The sequence below is a fragment of the Chanos chanos genome, chromosome 9, assembly GCF_902362185.1.
Source record: "Chanos chanos chromosome 9, fChaCha1.1, whole genome shotgun sequence".
In the NCBI taxonomy this organism is placed as follows: domain Eukaryota; kingdom Metazoa; phylum Chordata; class Actinopteri; order Gonorynchiformes; family Chanidae; genus Chanos; species Chanos chanos.
In genome coordinates this window covers 28068265-28091983 of record NC_044503.1, presented here as the reverse complement: position 1 = coordinate 28091983, position 23719 = coordinate 28068265, and the positions used below count along the sequence as shown (strand labels likewise).

General features: G+C 40.9%; 2 protein-coding genes across 3 annotated transcripts in view; both read left to right on the top strand.

The window, feature by feature from the left end:
- bcl3 (BCL3 transcription coactivator) overlaps positions 1 to 11862 on the top strand; it is an 18809-nt gene extending 6947 nt beyond the window's left edge. The window contains exons 3-9 of the mRNA XM_030783425.1: positions 2365 to 2473; positions 7394 to 7601; positions 8614 to 8702; positions 9351 to 9428; positions 9791 to 9958; positions 10430 to 10550; positions 10728 to 11862. Of these exons, the coding sequence (XP_030639285.1) occupies positions 2365 to 2473; positions 7394 to 7601; positions 8614 to 8702; positions 9351 to 9428; positions 9791 to 9958; positions 10430 to 10550; positions 10728 to 11245 (1291 nt within the window). The 3' untranslated portion in view covers positions 11246 to 11862. The remainder of the gene's footprint in view (positions 1 to 2364; positions 2474 to 7393; positions 7602 to 8613; positions 8703 to 9350; positions 9429 to 9790; positions 9959 to 10429; positions 10551 to 10727) is intronic.
- Positions 11863 to 12274: 412 nt separating this feature from the next.
- On the top strand, positions 12275 to 22290 carry ddx61 (DEAD (Asp-Glu-Ala-Asp) box helicase 61). Of its 2 annotated transcripts, none has more exons than XM_030783431.1 (14): positions 12275 to 12397; positions 14077 to 15081; positions 15305 to 15368; positions 15621 to 15725; positions 16131 to 16260; positions 17877 to 18023; positions 18387 to 18481; positions 18679 to 18801; positions 19034 to 19162; positions 19294 to 19410; positions 19525 to 19588; positions 19839 to 19940; positions 20251 to 20471; positions 20917 to 22290. In XM_030783431.1, the coding sequence occupies exons 2-13, from the start codon at positions 14891 to 14893 to the stop codon at positions 20466 to 20468; spliced, it is 1485 nt and encodes a 494-aa protein (XP_030639291.1). In that variant the 5' UTR covers positions 12275 to 12397; positions 14077 to 14890; the 3' UTR covers positions 20469 to 20471; positions 20917 to 22290. The 2 variants fall into 2 exon arrangements, with proteins under 2 accessions (XP_030639291.1, XP_030639290.1); XM_030783430.1 differs by having other exon boundaries at positions 12275 to 12421.
- The last annotated feature ends 1429 nt before the right edge of the window (positions 22291 to 23719 follow it).

Sequence of the window (23719 nt, the reverse complement as noted above, 5' to 3'; positions counted from 1 at the left end):
TGAAAAGGAACTATTGTTTGTCTGCTCTACGGATTCTTAGAATGTTATTTTAGGTTGAGAACATTTTGATGATTTCAATGTGTATTATTGTCTCTTTTTTGAATGCTTCGTTTGGGGGATCTCCCCTGGCGTATTTGATTTACCCTCAGGACCGCTGTTTGCTGTTCTGCGTCGAACTTCCGTTTTTGTGTGTTTGTTTATTGGTTTGTTTTTGTTTTTATTTTCATTTTAATCTTCCTGTCACAGAGAAGTATCTCGATCAGCCTCAGAATCAACCGCTCAGGCCTTTCTTGACATATGGCCCAAAAATCAAGCCAAAAACAGGCCTTCCACCAATAAAATCACCCATGCCGAGTAATTTGTTGTGCCCGTAAGGCTTAGGAGGACTTTAAACTGAACTCTTTATAAGGTTATAACTCTGCAGATGACGTAGATGATGTAGATGAGTCTCTCAAGAGGGTAGCATTTGGTCAGATAGGACCTTAGCCACTGTAATTTCATGAGTGAAAAGTGTCCAGATGAATTGCAGCTATGCTGAACAGTCATTCTAACAATCCAAATGAAAACACTTGTTCCTCTTTTTATGGAGATATGGCTGTGTTTATGTAATTCCGTACCTGCATATATGTTAGATATGCGGTAATCCCCCCCCACCCCCCCTCAAATATACCGGTATTACCTTTTAGACTCCCCTCATAACATTGTTTATATTCTTTGCTGCATTCCAAAGTTTTTGACAGTTGAGATAAGACAGTTAAAGGAGTAGGTAAAGATCAAAGGCCATACCAGTTCTGGTGTCATACTGACAAAGGACGCATATCACAAATGTACACATTTCTTCTCCTCCATTACTTCTGTACCTTCATACTTACAACATCAGAAGAACCATACGGGTTATTTCCGACTATGCTTTGGTTTCATTCTTTATAATAATCTGATTTGCAAAACACGCAACGTGATTGTACGTAACTCGCGAATTATTTCAACACGTAAAAAAACGATCCTCCAGGCATGATTGCATAAATGCAAGGTATCCTCCGTCCGCAGGCTAAACAGTCAGAGGAGAGCAGCGATGTCACCATTAAAATAATGTTTCACGTCAAATGAAATCAAATTAAGTTACCAGTTCAACTGGGGAAAAAAAAAAATAAGGTGAAAAATATAGCTCGTCCTTTTACGCTCAGTAAATGTCACAAAGTTTCATGAATAGAGATAAAGAAAGCACTAGCAGAAAAGCACAGAAAGCCCCTGGAGCGACAGTAATGCTAATGATTATTATTATTCAGTTCAAAAAGAACGATGCCATTGTCCCTGAACACAGGAAATGACCTCAAACCACAGTAGCTCTTACTGGAAGCAGCTTCAGAAAAAAAGAACATACATGGTTTAAAAAGTTCATCAAGAGTCCCTCCTTTTTTTTTTTCTTTCTTTCTCTCTCTCTCTCTGTTTCATTCTCTCTCTGTTCCTTCTCCAAAGCTGTTGAACTTTCATTTTGCTCTGAGAGGTTGTCTATGATCAGATAGGGACAGGTACAGATAAGTATTTCCTTGTATTTTGCTGAAAGTGCCTGCACATATGGTCATTGTGCGAGATGGATGACTCATATGAGGTTACTAGTTGCTCGAACCGTCGGTTAGGAAGGAATCAGGTGACAGGTCACCCAATGAATCAGCAGAGCTGTTTTGCAATTATCTATTGGCCGTTTTATGGTAACGGCATCCTATTGGTTAACCTGCATGTCAGTCTTCAGTTATCAGGTTGCTCGTTCCATTAGTCGATTATTCTGTAACTCACTGGCCTTGTCAGCAAGACGAATCAATAAAATGATGCAGTTAGTAACACACAGCAGTTACTTTGTGATTACATGAGGGGATATGCCTTGGTGGAGTTTCTTTCTTTAGTTTCAACTTCCAGTAATTGAAGGTCATGCATAGCACTCATAGTTTTTAAATCTGGGAAGGTGTATTCCTAAGTTCAACAGTTTTCAGGGGGCAAAGGTGGGAATGGGGTAGGGTTGGGGGTTTTGAGATTCAGTTACATGGTATGCTTCTCATCTTTTGGACATTTGACCTTCATCACATGTCAGAGGTCAAGTTGTCCACATGAAGGTCAGCTTACTAAACCATTAAAGGATGATCACCTCACATACTCCTTGGCTGAGGTTTAGAACGTTAGCCTAGTTTCAGAACTGAATCTCAAAGCCCAATAATTATTGTGAGGTCTGTTTTCATAGTTCGTATTTTTAGCGCAAGTTAATTGGGAAGACCATATGCAGGGATATTTGTACTGATGAATAAAAATTGTCTTTTGTGTGTGTGTGTGCGCGTGTGTGTGTGTGTGTGTGTGCCTGTGCATGTTCCACAGGGCTCTTCATATTGCAGTGGTTCAAGAAGAGGAGGCCATGGTACATAAGCTGATTCATATTCTCGTTCATTCGCAGAGGGACTTAGATGTCTTCAATAATCTACGGCAGGTGAGATGCACAGAGAAACAGACGCACGCGCACACACACGCGCGCGCACATGCGCACACACATATGTGCACGCACCCACACACACACACACACACACACACACACACACACATACACACACACACACACACAGACACACACACACACACACACGCACACACACACACACACACACACACACACACACACACACACATTTTTTGGTCTATTTCACAAAGCTGTGTGTTGCCGTCAGGTAGATTTATGATGTTGGCTAGATAGATAGGTAGATAGATAGATAGATAGATAGATAGATAGATAGATAGATAGATAGATAGATAGATAGATAGATAGATAGATAGATAGATAGATAGATAGATAGATAGATAGATAGATAGATAGATAGATAGATACACACATACATACATACACACACACACACACATGCGTACATAGAAATCATTTTGTTAGACTAAGTACGAGAAGAGGAGGGGGGATTTAAAGGGAATGTGTGCATCTGTTCTTTTTTTATCACATGGCATTAACACACCTCAGCATTCTCACAGAGTCTGTGTCAAAAGGAAAGAGGAAGCTGTGCCTTTCCTAGCATGGACTTTTTTCCCAGTTATAGCAACCCAAGTGCGTTTTTGACAGTGGCTGATATCTGACCAGCTTCACTGGGAACTGACCAGCAGAGTACATCTGTTTAAAACCACAGCAAACTCTTCTGTTCCTTAACTAACTGTAGTGTGTGGTTCTTATGCACACTCCTCCCCCACCACACACACACACACACACACACACACACCCCCCTACACTACATCACGTACACGAACTGGAGTGTCCCTTGGCTTTCAGTTGTTTTTTTGTTTTTTTTTCTCTTTCTTCTTTTTCGTTGCTCTGTTATGCCAGTTCAACTCTTCACACTCTCTCCCATAAGCAGCGGATGGCTCGCGTCGCTAACCAGACCTCAGAAATTACCTTACACTGAGGTTTCCGTTAGAGGACACACACGCTCACACGCACACAGGCACACACACACAGGCACACACACACACACACACACACAGACAGACAGGGACACAGACACACACACACACACACACACACCCAGCACAGTTACCAGAAGCTACGTCTGTGTTATGTTTGTGGCCTGAAGAATTTTTTCTCTTTTTTTTTTCACATGCTAATTTGTTCAGGGCTTTGAGTTTAGCTTTCCTGAGAACTACACTTAACTGTGGGACAGGTGTTTATAACATCAATGACTTGTGTTGCATAACCAAAATTTTGTTTCTTGTAATAACAAGCTAAAAAACTTTTCACACGTAAAATCTTCAGAGATTAGATTAAAGCATAATGCTGTCCACGCTGCACTTCTTACTAAATTCCAAATTACCCATCAGCCACTCTCCTGATTTCTGTACTGTAGAAAGTGTTACTATTGCTATCGCTCTTATGGTATTACTGTTTTCTATTGCGAAAAGTCACTCGTGTCTAGATGAGTAGCTTCACAGCTGCTTCTCCACAACATGGTACCTCATGCCACCCACGTGGTTGGTCATGACCACCGGTGATTATTATTGACATTTTTCAAATGCAGATGTTAGTTTGTTTCTTCTCTGTTGTGGCATCAATCATGCTTTGCAGCTTAGATTGCTTTTTTTTATTTGCAAAAAAAAAAAAAAAAAACGCTATGCAAATAAGTTGTTTTTGAAGGGTTCATAGACCGTGTTATGGACTGTTTGTCACTTTGTATTATGCAAAATTGTTTTTCCTCTGAACTTGTCTGGATTTACTTTGTAATTTGGCTGTAAGATGTTGGAACAGTTACATGACTTTTGAATATTTGCATGTGAGGCGTATGTCAAATTATTTTTGATAAGCGTATGTTGTTGTCCATTATAGTTAGGTTTACCTGTAGTGTGTGTATTTACGTGTAACTGTGTATGTGTATATGCTTGTGTGTATATGCTTGTGTGTGTGTGTGTGTGTGTGTGTGCGTGTGCGCACGTTGGTGTGTGTGTGTGTGTGTGTGTGTGTGTGTGTGTGTGTGTGTTTACATGAGAGTTTCTTTCATAACTGCGTCCTGTTCAAGAGGCAACTCTGTGTATATGTATGAACTCAAGTAGTCTCTTTCTCAGAAGTCACATGACATGCCCTCTCACTCAGAACTGTTTCTCAACATACCTTGTGTTGAGGTTCACAGGGTAGAATCAGGGACTTTCCCTTCTCCTCTCTAGCTCTTCCCCTCTCTCTCTCTCTCTCTCTCTCTCTCTCTCTCTCTCTCTGTATATATGTGATATCACGGTTTTTATGTATATATCATTGTTGTCTTTTGTCTTTATCTTTGTTTTTCCCTCGCTCCTCTCCACAGCTTGTTTTGTGGCTAGAAAAGCAACAATCATATACTTGTCCTCAATGACCCTGCTGGCTGTTTACTGTTAGTGTGTCACCTATTACCCCATTCTGATTCTCACTCCATTAATTACAGAATGCTGAATGTTTAATCTCTCAATCAATTATCCACTGAATATAAAACAACTTTCAAATTACGATCAAATCAAATGTCGCGCCAGTGACCTTGTGTGACACTGCTTTAATTTCATCGGACAATTTTTGTGTAGGTGTGCTTTGGTGTCCACCGTCTCAATTCGTTTTTGTTTTGTTTTGTTTTGTTGTCTTCTCTTTTAACCCTGGTCACGTTAAATCAAGCGCTGTCTAGTTTCGTTTTGTTTTAATTGTTCTCTGTATACTTCTGTCAGCTGTGAATGTCTACACTTCCCTCTCTCTCTCTCTCTCTCTCTCGCTCTCTCTCTCTCTCCCTCTCTCTTTCTTTCCTCATTCTATTAACATCCTTTTTCTTTTTTCAGCACTCATGTCAAAGGAATGTGACTCTCCAGACACACTGCAGGGGAGAGGCAAGGGATTTTCCCTCTTCAATCCAACTCTCCCTCTTTTCTCTCCATTCTGTGGCTTCCGGCTCTTCCTCTCTCTCCCTCCCCCACCCTCCCCGCCTCCTCAGGCAGTTTCCAAATGCTCTTATCTCTGCTGTTTGGCTCACTGATAATGTTTGTTTTTTAGCTCTGTCACACTAAGTTTACAGGAAGGAAGGAGAATTTAGCTGTGAGTTGCCCCATGACTAATACTAAGGAGCTTTTCAAGGCATGGGCTGTTTTGATAGGCTCTCAAACAAACGTTTAAAAAAGAAAAGAGGACCATGTGTGAGTGTGAGTGTGTGTGTGTGTGTGTGTGTGTGTATGTGTGTGTGCGCGTGTGTATTTGTGTGTGTGTTCCTGACTGTATTTGTATGTATGACTATAGGCAAGCAGTTGTAGTAATCCAGACAGATCTACGTATTGACTTATACGTGTGGCCTTGCACACTGATATGGGTGTGTGTGTGTGTGTGTGTGTATGTGTGTGTGTCTGTGTGTGTGTGTGTGTTCCTGTGTGCGCGTGTGTGCATGATTCTTGAGTATGTATGACTGTGGTGAGTCAGGAAGGGAGGGTCAGTAGCATTGTGACATTAGAGGAATTTCTCCAACCTCTTTTTTTCTTTCCCCTGTGTGTGTTTATGGAATACACTACTGATTCTTACTGGAACATCCTCCCACTTTCATACACACACACACACACACACACACAAACAGGCCTGCTTTGTGACAACCCTGGGCTCACCCAGACTACTGCTTTATCAGATATTAGAAATCTGTATCAAACCCACAGAGAAATACCATGACCATTCAAAAATGGAATTATCCCCTGTCATTTCTCAGAGCTCACATTAAGCATTAATGGAATCCTTTAAGTTCTGACTAATTTAGAAACCATTGTAATGCTAATTCACAGGTTGAGTTCACTATGGCTGAAAGAGTTTCAGTATATATGTAGAAAGTCAGCATTTTTACTGTTTGCTTCACTGAGTCTTTATGTATAAAGATAATTTTTTTTTGTAATTGTAGAGATGTGCCCCTCTTATTATTTTTTGTTTTTTGTTTTTTATGGTCAGACATATTTTATGTCTGTTTATTGACATATGACATTTATTGAAGCCCGACATGGTGTGTGTGTGTGTGTGTGTGTGTGTGTGCGTGCGTGCGTGCGTGCGTGCGTGCGTGCGTGCATGCATATGTCTCAGAGCATAAGTGAGCGAGGTGTTTGTACGTTGTTTATCATTGGGCGTCGGTTGGTCTTATCTCGTTATTGCTCGGCAGTGATGCTGACCTTTAACTTGTTCTACTGGTTCTAGCTGGAAGGTGCCCATAGATAGGAAAAAAACTCGCCTTGGTTTAAATTTAGAACCCAAACAAACCTGTACTATGACTATTCAGAAATAACGCACCTTTCAAGATGGTTTCTAAATTAGTTTCACTTTGTTCATTTTGAAATGCTGGAGACTTTCATCAAGGAACATGACTTGATGAGATGATTGACATAAAATCACATATGTTTCATCAAGTCATTCTGTGATAGTAAAAGCCTTATTTTCACCACAGGTAATTAGTCATCTCAACTGATGTAAGATCTCTGTTTATTTTTCCGTCATCTCTCTTTTCTCTTCCTTGTTCTCTGTTTCTTTCTTATTTTCTTCTTCACTCCTGCCTTTACTTCTGTCTTTCCCTATAATCAGCTTTGAAAGGTAAAGAATATTACCTAGATAGATAGAGAGATAGACAGACAGATAGATAGATAGATAGATAGATAGATAGATAGATAGATAGATAGATAGATAGATAGATAGATAGATAGATAGATAGATAAGAAACGAGATGCTCACCTCATGTATAAATAACAATCGGACTGGGCCACAGTAGAACTTACTAAACCCTTTTGACTGCTAATTGTTTCCGTGATGCAAGCAAACATAATGTTATATAACATTAAAATCTCTCTCTCTCTCTCTCTCTCTCTCTCTCTCTCTGTCTCTGTCCATCTTTCTCAGACTCCACTTCACTTGGCTGTAATCACAGGTCAGGAGGGTTTGGTTGAAGCTCTGTTGATGGCAGGGGCAGACCCATGTGCCCTGGACCGTCACGGTCAGACTGCAGCCCACTTGTGCTGTGAGCATGGTCACGCCGGCTGCCTGTCTCTGGTCCTCTCTCTCTCCCGTCACAATCCCTCACCCTGCCTCGAGACCAGGAACTATGAGGGTAAGTCTACAATCAACTGAGTATTTAACGGTTCAGAAAAAGTGAATTTTTAAGAGAGCCCAGACCTGAGGTCAAAAACATATGAGGTACCAGACAATCTGTATGTCTAGACATTTTGCAGAAGGTTTTTTTTGCAGTTTATAAATAAATCACGTCACTGCCACCGCCTTGGTAAAAACAGTTATGTGCAGGAACTTCATCAGAAACTCTAGGTGCATTCTGGAAGCAACTGTCTGTCACAAACTGGTAACTGACAGTGATCTCGGGTCATGTGGGAACGGGTGTTATCAGACAAGGCTTTGACACAGCGTCTTCACACCTAGACACACGAGTCACCGACTGCCGTCATGACCTTGAGGCAGAGTTAGCAGAGAGTAGCCGAAAACAAAGAGAAAAAACAGATCCAGACGGCATGCAGGAATGAACCTTTGTTTAGGAACAATAGAAACACCAATTATAAAGTAGGCATTACTTTATGCCTCTACCCCCACCCCTGCAAAAGCCCACTCAAAGGACCATGTACACATTTAACAACATACCGGTGGCTGAAATTAACATGCAAAAGAGATGTACAAGATTAACTTTGAGATGGTTAGAACAACAGACTGATATGTTATGTCATCAGCACAGAATGTGACATGTAACTTATGTTTTTGGTTGTGAAGAGGGGAAGAGGGCCTTTCCTGTGTGGTGTGACAATAAAGCAAAGTGTGATTTTCCTACTGATGGTCACAGAAAGCCCCTAGAAACACAGACAATGTCCTGACATGTGCTTTTCAACTGTGAACAGTGCAGCAAATCATGTTTAAACAGTTTGCAGTCCTTAAAATCAGTTATGAAAGATCTTCTAAGCATTATATTGTGGTTTTTCACCAAACTGACCAAGAAATTGTGATTTTAACCAATCATAAAGTAAGCCCCAGTAAACAAAGAACTGGGGTGTTCTATATGCTCTGTAATGGTTTGAGGATTTGTAATGGTTTAAAAAAAAAACTTTTAAATTTAACTTCAGGTCTAACTCCTCTCCATCTGGCTGTGCAAAACGGGGACAAAAAGTCAGTCACTATACTGCTGGACCATGGGGCAGACATCAATGCAGTGGTGAGTTCAATCTTGACGCCTTTTCCTCATTCTTTCTTTTTTTCCAAGCTCTTCACTTCCTCTTCATTCATCAGCTTTCATGTTATGGTTTCCCTCATTTACAACCAGTGGCTGGTCAGGAGCATAACTGTTCTTTTATCATTCGGTGTCATTGGAATCCTTTTTCACAAATATAGGTGCTAGAATAAGGCTCACTCAGTTAGAGTCCACTATAGCATAAAGACTTTTTGGTATTTATGTAGAAAGTCTGATGGTGGACCTATGTGCTATTTTTTTTTTTTTTTTTTTTGTTTCCCTCTATAGCACTATGTTTTTATAGCATTCCATTTCTGAGTGGGGAATTTTTTATATATTTTTCTTTCTTGTTTGTTATGCCTTTCTTCTTCTCTACCTCTGTCCATCTGTTCCAATAGCACAGACACCTGACTTTTACTGTGTTTTGTTTTCAGTAACATGCACTCTTGAAGTGATTAGGCCTCTCTATTTCAGTGGCAAACGTGTATTGCTTGTATTTGAAATTGCTCAGTACAAAACCATGTGTCACGTCACAGTGAATTCAGAAAAATGAAAACGGATACTCTGTGTAGTTTATCTACTTCATTTTTCTTTCTTTCTTTCTTTCTTTCTTTTTTTTTTATCTTCTCACAGGACATCAAAAGTGGTCGTAGCCCTCTGATACACGCCGTTGAGAACAACAATATGGAGATGATTAACTTCCTCATTGAGGTAGGTATATGTGGGGTGTGGGCGTATTTTTGAGGTTTCCAGAAGCTTCACGGAGATTTTAACAAACATTCTGCTTAGGTCACCATCTCAGGAGATTATATGGTCTCTTCCACCATGTCATCTGTGTCATCTTCAAACCACCTTTCACTTCTCGCTGAGGGTGGTACATTTAGTCAAACTCTCACACTGGTGTGCGAGTTTCTTTTATTTAAGGCTTATATTTGCCAGTTCTGAGTAGCAGTCATCATATGATTCATACGTTGCTCGTTTTTGCCTGTGTCACCTTTTCAGATATTGCAAACATGTCTTGAATGTGACTGATGATTAAGAAATGTTTTCTTTTTTCTTTCTTTTTTTTCCAGAATGGCTGTGATGTGAACTCACAGTCATACAGTGGAAACACAGCTTTGCACAGTGCCTGTGGTAGGGGGCATGTGGATGCAGTCAGAGTCCTGCTGAAAAATGGATCAGACAGCAGCTTGAAAAACTACCACAATGACACTGCAGTCATGGTGGCCAAAAACAAGAAGGTAGGTGGGAGGGGGGGGGGGGGTGAGGGGGCTGACTGATTTGCACAGAAGTGGAGAGGAAAAAAAGTTATGAAAATGCAAAAGACCTAAACAAAACATCATATGATATGTAAAACGCATGTTCTACTTCTCTCACGCAGAAAACGTGGTTATCGGGCCATGCGTGTGCTGTTTTGTTTTGTTTTGGTTTGGTTTTTGCTGCAAACATTGCCACCAAGTGGCCAATTGGTGCAACTACATATAAAAGCACACTACGAAGTTGCTCAACTTCCTCTACCGCTAACTGCTTACTTTTCCAAAATTTCATCACTTTACAACTATCTGTGAATATTTAAATATGTATGTGTTGGCTTGCAAAATATTATATGTGTATGAATGTATACATTTCTGTATTTAAGCATCCCAAACTGTATTAGCAAAGAGTGAGGTCTGAGGTCTGATATCCACGCTAATTTTGAATCTTTTTAACAGGTAACAGATGTGTTGAGGGGGAAAGGGTCCCGCAGCCAGAGTCTCAAAACACAAGACATTCAGAATGAGACACATTCTCCTCAGAGAAGCACACCACATTCACGACAAACTAGCATTAACGGTGAGAGCCATGAACATACACGTTAGCACAATGACAGATACACACACCAAAAATATATGCACACACCACACTTTCATACATTCATTCATTCACATAGTCCCATGTTTTACGGTGTAATAATAACTATAGCGATATTGTAAACCAAGCCCCTGTGTTCACATCTGTTCTTTTCCCCAGGATCCCCCTCGCCAAACAGTTTGGGTCGATCTCCTTTAGCCACTCCCACTCCTGTGGCCCTGCCTCTTCAGCTTGGCACGTCACGCTCCCCTCCCAGCCAATCAAGAGAGACCGTCTCAAGTCACCATTCTCCGGCAAACAACCAAGAAGTGTTGCAAATGAGGCCTGGCTTCCACAACATGGTAGAAGAAAATAGGGAAGGACAGAGACTACCGATTCCGCAGCTTCATTTTATCCCCTCTGGCTATGACATAGCAATGCCCTCTATTCCTCACATCCACATGGGGGCGCTAGTACAGGGTCACCCTTACTACACACCTAGCGTACAAGTACAAGGACCTGTTTATCATCCAGAGGCAGGCTTCATCCTTCTCCCTACCACCTTACCTGTTCCGCCCGTCCCTCATTGCCCGCCCACACAGATTACCGCGAACAAATCAAGGCCTTCCAGCCGAAGCAGTGACCAATCAGAAATGTCTACCATGAGCGCAAGCAGTGAAGGCAAAGATGTTAGTTGACTGGAGAAACTATGGGAATATGAGTCATTTGCACTTGTGGTCAAGCTTTCGAGCAAACTGAAGGAAGAGTAGATTCAAGGGGACTTCAATGTTTTTAATGAGAATTGTAAATGCTTTTTTTTTCCACGGTGTATTTAAACAATTTTAGCATGTATGTACAGTTTTACTTGCTGTTAAGGGTGTTTCTGGAAAATCACACATGCATGTACTGACTTTCTGAGCACCGCTGTCACCTCACACACTGATATCTTACTGAGAACAACATGCATCTCCAATGAAACTGAATATCAATTTGGATGCCTAGTGTGCAGGAGGTCAGAGTAGGTGATGTTCTTAAAAGAGATTACTATCCACACTGATTGTCTCAGTAATAAGTTATTTCCACAGTTCAATACCATGAACCTCCTGACATCACAGTTATATGACAAAATGACTTGACTGTAAAGCAGATACATTAAAAAAATGTTGCACTGTAGATGAACATGTTTTAAGTAATGTGTATAATGTAACTGCTATCCTCTTAACCCTCATTGTGTTGATGGTGCAACACATGAATGTAACTGTCAAGGAAATCCATTTCATTTATGTGTGAAATTTAGGTATGTATAATATCAAGTATTACTTAAAACAATAAATATTTTTCTACAACCTTCTGTCGCTATATTAACTCTCGTAAGTTCATGTGCGTGTGTGTGTATGTTTGTACGTGTGTGAATATAGTGCGTTACGAATATCGTAATAATGCATTGTGTTCTTCCCTTCGTTTTCATAATAATTATCGCTGTCCACTGAGACAAATGTACATGCTAATCTTTAACACTGTAAAAAAAGATTTGACAGTTCTACAACCTCCCGCGTGTGGTGCGTTACCATACAACTCCACGTATTAATTTATCTCAGTCGTTGACCACGCCTCTCAAATTTGAACTCGAGTAGGTGATTGGATAGTTCAGATATCTGCGCAACGTGCCACAGGCTAAGGTTGTCGAAGTTTTATGCTGACAAGAAGGATCAGCGCGTACGGCCATGTTGAACTAACAAGTTTCTACTGCAACGGAAGAGACAATAGAGAAAAGGAGTGTGTGGAATCGGTGATGACAGAAACGTTTTCAAGAAATATTTGAAGACAAGTGTTCAGTTATCCTTTTGAAGGTATATCCACTTCAAACTACGGAGGTAATTCAGTTAAACCCAGAGGAGAACAGCGTGGCAAACCAAAATGATTCAAATCGTGCTGCCTGCCCTGTATCGTGTGTCTAGCCTGTTCAAAGCTAAGCTAAATTCTGATATCTTCGAGTAGTATATTAATATCGCGATATGGAAGTCTGCTTAATAGTTGTTAGTACGCCACAGCAGCCTCGGATTCATTAAAATGATTTTTACTTATACAGTATATCAGCATGCCACTTCCAATATTTCCAACGACTAATAACTTTATCAGCTAACTGCTAGATAGCTGGCTAGCATAGATGGCCAGGTTAACTTTGTTCGAAGGCGAATAGGCACAACTTCGTCACTTAGTGATTTACCTAGGCTAACATACCGAACGCTACGAAGAAAGTTCGTTGCGTATAGTTTAACTTTACCATTTAACTTTCCCGAGGGATGGTCAACGTCACGATATGTGGTTAACTTTCACATAGAGATTCATCTGCGCAATTAGGGAAAATTGATAACAAAGCGAGGGCATTTTAACTAGCAGTTCTCAGAAACACCTAAAACTGCGTTACCCCTTATACCGAACTGGGACGAACCTGAAACACGTCTGAGCAAGCTACTTTGCCCGTCATTCAACGTTTGGTTTGTCATATACGTTAGGTTTAGCCACTAACGTAAAGTTAACCAGGTTAAACCTAAGTAACTAAAGCTAGGTTAAAACTTTTGGCTAGCATAGCTTGCTTGCGCGTGTCGTGGGTTTGAGCTGGACTTCGAGGCGAGAGGTTGTTTCTCCTCATAAAACCACCAGTATTCCGTTAAATACTGAATGTAAATATGTTAGATCAGATATTTCAAAGTTCTCCGATTACGCCAACATTCGTCGTCTAAATTTAGTTCAAGTGTACGTTGTAAGCCACCCCTGGTAAGAAATTATAATACGAAGGGAAAGATTTATAAGTTGACCTTAGCCGGACATATCAGAAGTTACCGTGAATAAAATATTGCCTCATAGTATTGTATGCGTTCGTCTTATGTTTATTGTAGACAACTCCAAGCTAGTGCAGCGTGTTTTTACTAGCATATGTCAGCTGAAACAGAAACCGTGACAAGTATCTGATAATGTACCCTGTGTGACATGTTAATAAAAGGCATCAGGTAGTGATCACTAATTTGGCCAACGTCGACGAACTTGTTGGTCGAAGTGCGATGGCGTCTTACTGTATCATCTCAAAATAAACATTTGACTGGTTAATGTTCGAGGGACAGTACCACGTTGTAAAAGGAATCAATATCAGACGATCATATGAAGAACGAGGCTGTTCTCAAGTTGTTTTTCATTATTCACAGACTTCCTTCGCATGTATTTTCCATTCGTGGAGGGTTTTTCACATTCACCCCCGAGTTTAATACTTACTGTTTGGTGCAAAATGCCGCCCCCCCCCCCCCCCCCCCCCCCCCCAAGAAAACATGCCAGCAGCCATACTGTACTCAAACAATTTATCAGTTCTGTTAAGGGTTGAGTACAAGAGCTTTGAGATAGCTTTGCATTCATAGATGTTGTGACCTGTTTTGGAATTTACAGCTGCATTATATAGCTATATTGGTGATAAATTCATTTTTCATTCAAACTGAGGGTTCAGTAGTCATTTAACTACTTCTTTTATTCTTGGCAGGTGGCACTTTTCTAAGCTTAGGATTTTCTGCATTGAGGAACTTTTTTTGAGCATCAAACTCAGCAGAGACAAATAAAAGTCAAACCAGAAGACACATTTTTGGAGCAGCGATTTGAGAACTGAGGAAAACTGGATTGAAACAACAGCCCCCTAATGACTCTGTGTTAAATCTTTCAGTAAATCTGCATAGTGATTCTAGTTGTGTAACAGGAACAATTGAAATACAGTTTGAAAACCCTCTTTGTTGAAAGCAGAATCATATTTTTCCGAGTCGATACTGAAAAACAGTCTAGAGGACCATTACCTGGAAGTAAGCCAGCTTTAAAAGTAGAAGTCTGAGAACTTGGTTTGTAAATGTGTTAAGGTACTAAAAAGATTAAGTAATTCAGGAGCACAGCTTTGAGTGACACAAGGAAAAGAAAAATCAGGGAACCATAACAGCTATTTTTTGCTCATTTGCTGAAACAGTTCTTAAAGTAGGACTAGAAATCCAGAATACAAGTGTGCATATTTTGTATGTTCTGGTTTGTTATATGATATATTTATTCATATAAATACAATTTTCTCCTCTTTTTTGGGAGAGTTTTCTTAAATCTTAAGTTTTTTTTTTTGTACAAGTGATACTCTTCTTTTCAAGAGATCCAATTGTACAAGTGGGTGTCCCAAAAAAAAAAAAAAAAACAGTTTACACAGAAGGACATTGAGACAGAACGTTCGAAAAGAGTAACATTTAAGGACGGAAGACAAAAGAGGGGAAAACCACGAAAGTTCGATTCTATTAGGAAACCCTACAGTTTTCAGTCAAGTTGAAGCCATGGCCACAGCAAGAACAGAGAATCCTGCTTCTGTGATGGGACTTACCAAACAGAACGGGCAACTCAGGGGACAACCTAAACCATTGGGCCTCCAGCCAGGAGGACCCATAGCTGCCTCTACACAACCAGGAAAAGCACCCAGCGCCCCCCCGACAGGCAGCAGTATCCCCCAGAGCAGTGGGGGTATCAGGTGAGCCCGAAGTGTGTGTGCACATGTGTAATGAAAGTGAAATGCGGTGTTAACTTCTTTTATGTCTTTAAGGAAACATGAATCCCCCCCCCCCCCCCCCCACCTGTTGCCTTTGTTTGGTCTTTAAGTGTGCGTGTGTATACATCAGAGAGAGGGAGAAGTCATGCGTGACAGCATAGTTTTGGTTTTCACACTTTTGATTGTACATGTGCTTTGTGTTTAGGTTTGGAGATGACTGGAAGAAGTGCCTACAGCTCCCTCCGAAAGACATGAGAGTGCAAACCTCAGTAAGTCACCTCTACGCACGTTCAAAACCGCATATCCATGCTTTACTAAGGGAGAATGATTTCATGTATCCAGATATGAGGTTCGTACTTTACGTGTCTCGCTGTGTGTGTGATTAGGGACTGCATGTCAGACCCTGTTTTTGGCAAATGACCAGTTTTCACCCCCAAGAGGAAAACAAGCACAAGAGTAGTAATAATGATGATGATGATGATGATGTCAATGTAATGAACATTGATCTCATTCTCTCAAAGGATGTGACAGCAACTAAGGGTAATGAGTTTGAGGACTACTGCCTGAAACGAGAGCTGTTAATGGGAATTTTTGAGATGGGCTGGGAGAAGCCCTCTCCTATTCAGGTGAGTCCTCCCTCTCCGTCCTTTACCTTCATCTGTACCACACAGAGAACTGTGCACCCCCCCCTCCCTCCCAAAAAAGAAAAAAAAAGACCCTGTATTGTTCACTGTTGCTCACGCTTGATTGCGTTTAAATCTGTCTGAATGTTTTAATGCTTCTGGCCGTCCTCATTGTTTTCACGGTCTCTCTCTTATTTTCTCCATGTACTTTTTTGATGGCGGTGAACATGACCTCCCTCGGTTACCTAGACACTTTTTTTTAAAATTTTTTTTATCTCCTCTGTTTTCTCTACGATAACACCAGATATCTCACTGTCACTATGTCCATTCAGTGTGTGTGTGTGTGTGTGTGTGTGTGTGTGGTGACTCGTGCTGACCTTGTCGTCGGTCTTGTTTGAATTCTCTCAGGAGGAAAGTATCCCCATTGCCCTGTCAGGCAGGGACATCCTGGCCAGAGCCAAAAACGGGACAGGCAAGAGTGGAGCCTACCTCATTCCTCTCCTGGAGAGGATAGACGTGAAAAAGGAGCATATTCAGGGTAAGAGTCTCTCCTGCACAGAGAGAATTCACGTCTGATCCATCGCAGTTTGGTGAGCTTGCATTTCAACACAATCTCTTCTGAATGGTTTTTGGTTTTGATGCATTGGGATATGACGGTCGGACTTCAATTTTCTGTTCGAAGCGATGCTCTTATCTATTTTACAACTTGACAGTTGCCCACTGGCAGTGAAGACTGGCATAGTCTGTACACGTCAACCATTTGATTTATCAGTATAGTGCAGGATTTGTAGATTTTTAAACAAATGTTGGAGGAATTCAGACAGCATCTGTTAATATTTTTCAGAGAATGTGATCTGAAATCAAAACGTGGACAGTTAGTGGAGGGGTGGGGTCACAGAAGCAGGCTTGGGCTTTCTTTTCAGAGCAGTTCTTAAACACCATGATGGTGTATGTGGGATCAAAGCACAGGTTCAGAAGTGCGTGTGTGTACACGCTGTGACCCTGTGGAGCAGACATATGGTCAAATCCACTGGCCCTGACACACACACACCCACACACTGTTCATAGAGTCACAGTCGTACTGTTAACAACCAACATGTACTCTCCATCTCTAAAGAATACACTGTGTATCGCTCACTGGGGCAAGATGGGAGACATTACGTACTCAAGGAGTGGGCACTGATCTCGTGTACTCTGTCTGTTGGTTAAAAAAAAAGGGGGGGGGGGGAGAATGTGGATAGACTTGACCCAAAGTGCTTCTGTCGCCAGAACAAGCAAAGCTTTTTGATAAGACTTTGATCTTACTCTTATTTAGAAACCTAATGTTCTATGTCATGTTGGTCTGCTTATTTCTTAACTGACTTTAACCATTCTTTGGTGTTTCATTGTTTCTGGGTACATAACTGAAGTGTTTATCTGCAATGTTAAGTCTTATGAATATTTTGTACGTTTTAAGAGCCATTTATAGAACTTATAGGGAGTACAGGTGCTCCTCAATTTACCTTGGGGTTTTGTCCTGATAATCGAATATCATAATCGAATATCATAAGTCGAAACTGCATTTAATACAGTATATCAAACCTACTGAACATTAAAGCTTAGCCTAGCCTACCTTAAGCATGCTCAGAAACGCTGGCAACGCAGTACGCTGTAGAGTATCGGTTCTTTACCCCAGTGATCGCATGGCTGACTGGGAGCTGCAGCTCGCTGCCACTGCCCAGCATCACGAGAGAGTATCGCACCGCATATCGCTAGCCAGGGAAAAGATCAAAATTTGAAGTACGGTTTCTACTGAGTGCCCATCGCTTTCGCTCCATCGTAAAGTAAGCCGAACCGTCGTAAGTTGAGGAGCACCTGTACTTGATTCTCTATTAAAATAATTTCAACTTAGCCACTGGCACACAGTGCTTCTTTTTTGTTACAAACAACAAGAAAAGTTATTAGATGTTTTGATGAATTGTCCAGAGGGTTTAAGAGTATTTCAGTGGAAAACGGACAGTCGTGTGGACTGTCTGAGACACAGCTGGTCTGTAGCATTAGGTCCTAGTTTGAGGTATTTTATGATATTTGACAACTAATAAAGTCTTGATAATTTGATCTCTGTCAGCCTGTTCCTTTGGTGAAACATTGTCTCGACGATCTGTGTCTTTGTAGCTGTCGTGTTGGTGCCCACGCGTGAACTGGCCCTACAGGTGAGTCAGATCAGTATCCAGATTAGTAAGCACCTCAGTGGGATGAAGATCATGGCCACCACAGGCGGGACCAACCTCAGAGATGACATCATGCGTCTTGATGAGATAGGTAGGCGTCACTGACTTGGCATTTCACTGCCTCAGGAGATTTCTTGTGTGTTTCCTGGAAACAAAAAATGGTCCCCGCTAAACCAGTTGACTCTGAATTCCTAACATTACAGTAAAGGGGTACAGTAACTAACAACTGTAACTAATTGAACTGGTCAGCGGAAGCTTTCTGTTGGCATAGACCCAGCAGGACCATTCATGGTTTAAAGCATTGCTACTGTGTGGTCTGTCATTTTTTACATTTCCTTTCTGTGGCTCATATTCAAACTTTCTCTCAAATTTTCTCCTCTTCCCACTCTTTCTTTTTTTTTTCTTTTTATTTATTTATTTTTTTTTGTGTGTCTATCAACCACCTCTGCTGCAGTGCATGTTGTCATAGCGACACCAGGCAGGATCCTGGACCTGATAAAGAAGGGCGTGGCCAAAATGGATAAAGTTCAGACAATGGTGATGGACGAGGTGAGACACGACAGAATTTCTCTTATCTATTTCTTATGGTCTGCGTCTGGCTCTCTTAATTTCACTGTTTTGTTTTTTTTCCTGAACGTATGACTTTAGAATGTCCAAGGAAATCATCTTGAGCACTCGACACATTTAGGCTTGTTGTTTTTCTAACGAGCTTTTGGCTGGCTTGCCTGTTCTTTTGCCCTGTCCAGGCGGACAAACTGCTGTCTCAGGACTTTGTCGTACTCATTGAGGACATCATCAGTTTCCTGCCCAAGAACCGCCAGATCCTGCTCTACTCCGCCACCTTCCCCATCAGTGTACAGAAGTTCATGGTGAGACCGCAGGAAGTCGAGAGGGAGGGAGGGGGGGTGAACAGAGAACTATGAGAAAATTATGGGTGTCTGGGGTTGTTTCAATCCTTTTTTGTTTTGTTTTGTGTTAAAGCTTCAGTTTACCCGAAAGGTGTGTGGTATCTTGAGATATCTTAATTGCTTTCAACATGTTTTGCCCCACTCCTTTTTTTTTTTCTCCTTCTTCTTTTTTAACTTGTTCTGTGGTTTTCAGGTGAAACACCTTCAGAAGCCTTATGAGATAAACCTGATGGACGAGCTGACTCTGAAGGGCATCACTCAGTATTATGCCTACGTCACTGAGAGGCAGAAAGTGCACTGTCTCAACACCCTATTCTCCAGGGTAAGAGAACACAACACAACATTAAGTAAACATCATAGTGTACATCTCCACTCTAGTTCTGAATGTGCGCCTTTCCATGCTAGATATTTATGTAGCTGTATTATTGTGACACCTCTGTTTTTCTCTTTCAGCTCCAGATCAACCAGTCGATCATATTCTGTAACTCCACCCAGAGGGTGGAGCTCCTGGCGAAAAAAATCACTCAGCTTGGCTATTCTTGCTTCTATATCCATGCCAAGATGATGCAGGTCAGCTCCAGTACTTGCGTTACTCACTCACTGAATCAGCTGATTGATTCCTGATTGATTTGTAATCTGTGATTTCTATGCGTCTAATTCTGTGTGTGTGTGAAAATATGACAGGAGTATCGAAACCGTGTGTTCCACGATTTCAGAAACGGACTGTGTAGGAACTTGGTCTGTACAGGTAAGCAACTGCTGGTGTGCTCAGCAAAATCTGATTTGAAGGCTTTGCCCAGACTGCATACTGTAGTGTTCACATTAGTTTGGTAAAATGTCCATATTTGACATCACTGGTAAACAAGTGCATCACACTTTTATCTATCTATCTATCTATCTATCTATCTATCTATCTATATAATTGTGTTAAGAGGTCATCTTCAAGTTTCAGTAATCATGTTGGTGAACCCCCACACCCCACCCCTTTCCTGTCACAGATCTGTTCACCAGAGGAATTGACATCCAAGCAGTCAATGTAGTCATCAACTTTGATTTCCCCAAAAATGCAGAAACCTACCTGCACCGCATTGGTCGATCAGGTAAGAACATGATGTGAACTTGATTGCTATAAAAGCACTACTGAACACTCAAACACATTGGCCATTCTGAGTTTTTTAGGAATAATAAATACTCCAGGCTATGTAAATTCTTGTTTTTTTTTAAATCTTATTTCATCTTATTTATATACCATTCTCTTTTTTTTTATATTTTGCTTTGCCAACAATCATCATTACATTCATCCTTTTATTGGCTTTTATTGTGTAACCTAGTAATACTTAAAATCCATTGAAAGCTTGTATCTGAATGTTCTCTCTTCATCCTAAACGCTGTTGGTTTATCTGTCTCAAGGTCGGTACGGTCACCTGGGTTTGGCCATAAACTTGATCACCTCAGAGGACCGTTTCAGTCTGAAGACTATAGAAGATCAGCTGATCACCGATATCAAGCCCATCCCGAGCAGCATCGACAAAAGCCTGTACGTGGCCGAGTTCCACTCCGCCATCCCCGACGCTGAGGAGGCGGAGAAAGAGACCGCAGCCAAACCAGGCGACACCACCGCACCCTAACTGGTGAGAGCTGACTGACTCATGATTGTTAATGAACTCAGAGTTTCCCCATACACACTCACTTTTCCAAGCCTCTGCAGTTGTCGCAATAAAAATAACCATCCATATACTTCAGTCATTTCAGACGTGCACATTTTGTTTCATTTGATCATATTATTGTTGGAGATCCTGTTGATTGGTGATTAGGTTAAAGGACTTTTCCCAGATGTTTGGCTCTTCCAGTTTAGGTTAGTTGAAGAGGACTCGTTTACAACTGGAAGTTGACAAACCATTTGAGTGCTGAAAAATAAACAGGATTTTTAAGGCTGATACATGTCTGTGTAACACTACCATATTTTTAGTTTTATTGAGCGTGAAATTTCGGTTGCCTACATTTGCATTTGTTAATTTTGTTAATTATTTATTTTTATTTGTTTTTTTTTTTGTTTTTGTTTTTTTTTCTTTATAGGACAATAGAAGGGAGATGACTGGCACTTTGCACACAATTCCTCTACAGCACACGGGCACAAGGATGACTTTAGTTTTTGTTTTGTTTTTTTCCCAGTCTTTCATTGTGGCACAATTAATGAGTGTGAAATGAGCAATGTGTACAAACAACCAACTCTCAACCCCAACGCCAGCCAGGTCAGGACTCGTGCTTGTCTTGCCACTCAGCGTGAAGTCTCGCGCTCGCCCCGATGTGTCGCTGAATCCCCCCGACAGTTTCAGACAAACTTGACCAAAGTCAAAAGCAGAATAGTTGTTGCTCACGCAAGAAAGAGAAAGTGTATCATCTGCTGCCCAATTGACCGCGCCTCAGCGCTGGAGGATGTTTCATATGAAAATGGATAGAGCTGTGGCTAGATAGTAAAAGATAAGAACAAGAGGTCATGGACTTGTCTGCTGTATAAAAAAATGAGAGGATAGTGCATACAGATACATCTATATCCCAGAGCTTTGTAGTTTATAGGTGGAGTCGTTAACGGTGTTGAGTTCCTCTGTAGTGTTAAATGTATGTCTGGACTGCGGAAAGAACCATCCAGATGGTTAACTTGATGGCGTGGCTTGATTGTGTTCCACAGCAAAGGGTAAGAAGAAGGGACACGTCACTGGGTGGAATATGTCTCCAGGGCAAGAAACTTTTGTAAAACCGCACAACCAACCACTTCTCCTTGTCACTCTTCAGCAGGTCACTCCTCGTCTCACCCCTTCTCTCTCTCTCTCACTCACACACACACACACACACACTCACACACACACAAAGCTCTCACTGAAGTGCCTTAATCTCTACACCACAGGATCAGTCTAGTTTAATTCCACATCACCCCTGTGTTTCTCTCTTATGCTGTGTCCAAGTTTCTGGGGACCGCGCTACAGTGTTCTGCTTAACCTGTTTGAGTCCCAGTAGGAAACACTAATATACTCACTCATGCTCTCTCCCTTCCCTGCCTCGGGAACATCAAGCCTCTGTGAGAACTGCAGGTTTTTTCACAAAGGTTTCCACACAGTATTCAACATCCAGCACATTTCTGTTCACTTCAGTGATGGTGTTGAAAGTTGGTTGTTTTCACAACTTAATGTGCCATTGTATGTGTTTTTTTTTTTTGGTTTTGTTTTGTTTTCTTCATCCTTTCTTGTTCCCCAACTTGGTTTTGTGTGGGAATTGTACTTGATGTACGCTGTCTTGTGCAGGTAGAAGCGGGTTGTTTAACTGTGAGGTTTGTTAGGAGGGTAGCCAAAGTGTTGTTTTTTTTTTTTTTTTTTTTGCTCTAAATGTCAGTGCCAGCATTTCCTCTTGCCCTCTTTCCTTTGAAAAGAAATAAAGTCCAGTACATTCTCCTTACATGTGGTTTTTTTTTTTGTTTGTTTGTTTTTGTTTTATCGTTGTGTGATCCGTCTGGATTTGAAGGTATAATAAGAAACAAAAACCAGCAACTTGCGAACTCACCAGGAAGAACGTTCAAAAGAAACGCCTGATTACTCTGTTGAATGGTTGTTGGTTGTTTAAATGGCCTCTCATACTAAGTCACTTGAGCCTGTTGTTTTTTTTGTAAAATTGTAATCCCATATAATTTGCCAACAGCTTACTGGATAAACAGTTCCATTTTAATCTGCAACAATACGCTATCTGGTTTATAAACAGTTCCATTTTAATCTGCAACGATATGCTCCGTTTTATGAGGTCACTATTCTTTGTCAACTTTTTGTTTTAACAGCAATGTATGGGGTTTTTCTCCACTATAAAAATAATACAGCAGAAATACAGGTGAAAACAGTTGAAGTAGTAATATTCTGTGCCCCTAAATGTCAGCAAGCTCTCTGTTGGATCACTGTGCTTTTATCACTGCGGATCAAGGGAGACTTCACCTACAACTGGGTGTGTGGGGATAAACGGCATGTTTTTTGTCCTGCGTTGTAAAATGTGCTATTTTGTATATGTGCGATGACTATCTGTTTAACATTGCACAAGTATTTTGGCAGCTATGACGTGAATGTTGAGACTACTCCCTCTCTTCCATGTAAACCAGTCGATTGTGTGACATTGTCAGACAGATTAGGGGAGTGTGTGTTAAAGCTTTATGGAAAACAGGACATGTACACACAAAAAACTCTTATTATGACAGTGACATACTGTGATGTGCTGTTCTGGTCACTCAGACATTTATTTTGAATGGTGAGGAATTTGACTTTATAAAATCTCGTGTTGGTCATTTTATTTGTTATTTGTTTTCTGTCTCACCTATGACAGACCTTTCGAAGGAGCACACTACAGCCTGTTGATGTCAGAAATGTGACCAACACGTTTTTAATGTGAAAAATAAACGTTTCGTTTTAATCTCAATTTTGTTAGACATGGAAGCGATGAAGAGCAATTGCTCAATTAAACAGTTTGAACAATTGCGTAACTAATATGAAAAGAAAAATACTAATGTGCTTCGTCTATTCTTAACTTGCTTGTACCACTTACTGTTCATTGTTTACATGTCAAAATGATCGTTATGTTCATTCGTTCATATTGACCACTTGAATGTGAAATGAAACTACGAGGTATGAACGCATTTTATTAAAGAAAAGGTGACGAAAAAACGATGTGTTTGAGCGTGCATTTGTAAGATGAGAATTCAGTCCAAACCTAAGTAATGCTGGCTCGCCCTTAGGTCCCGATTATTTTTAACTACTCTACGGATTCATCCGTTATGCTGGGTTTCTTACCCCGGAGTTACCGAATCTACAAATAGGCTTATCTTTTCGTATCATGAGTGCGACAAATC

Excerpts from the sequence above, each read along its gene's own strand:
- ddx61 (XM_030783431.1), top strand. The coding sequence starts at position 14,891 with ATGGCCACAGCAAGAACAGAGAATCCTGCTTCTGTGATGGGACTTACC. Across the intron at positions 15,082-15,304 it reads CAGAGCAGTGGGGGTATCAG|GTTTGGAGATGACTGGAAGA; the intron begins GTGAGCCCGAAG and ends CTTTGTGTTTAG. Across the intron at positions 19,163-19,293 it reads TCAACACCCTATTCTCCAGG|CTCCAGATCAACCAGTCGAT; the intron begins GTAAGAGAACAC and ends TTTCTCTTTCAG.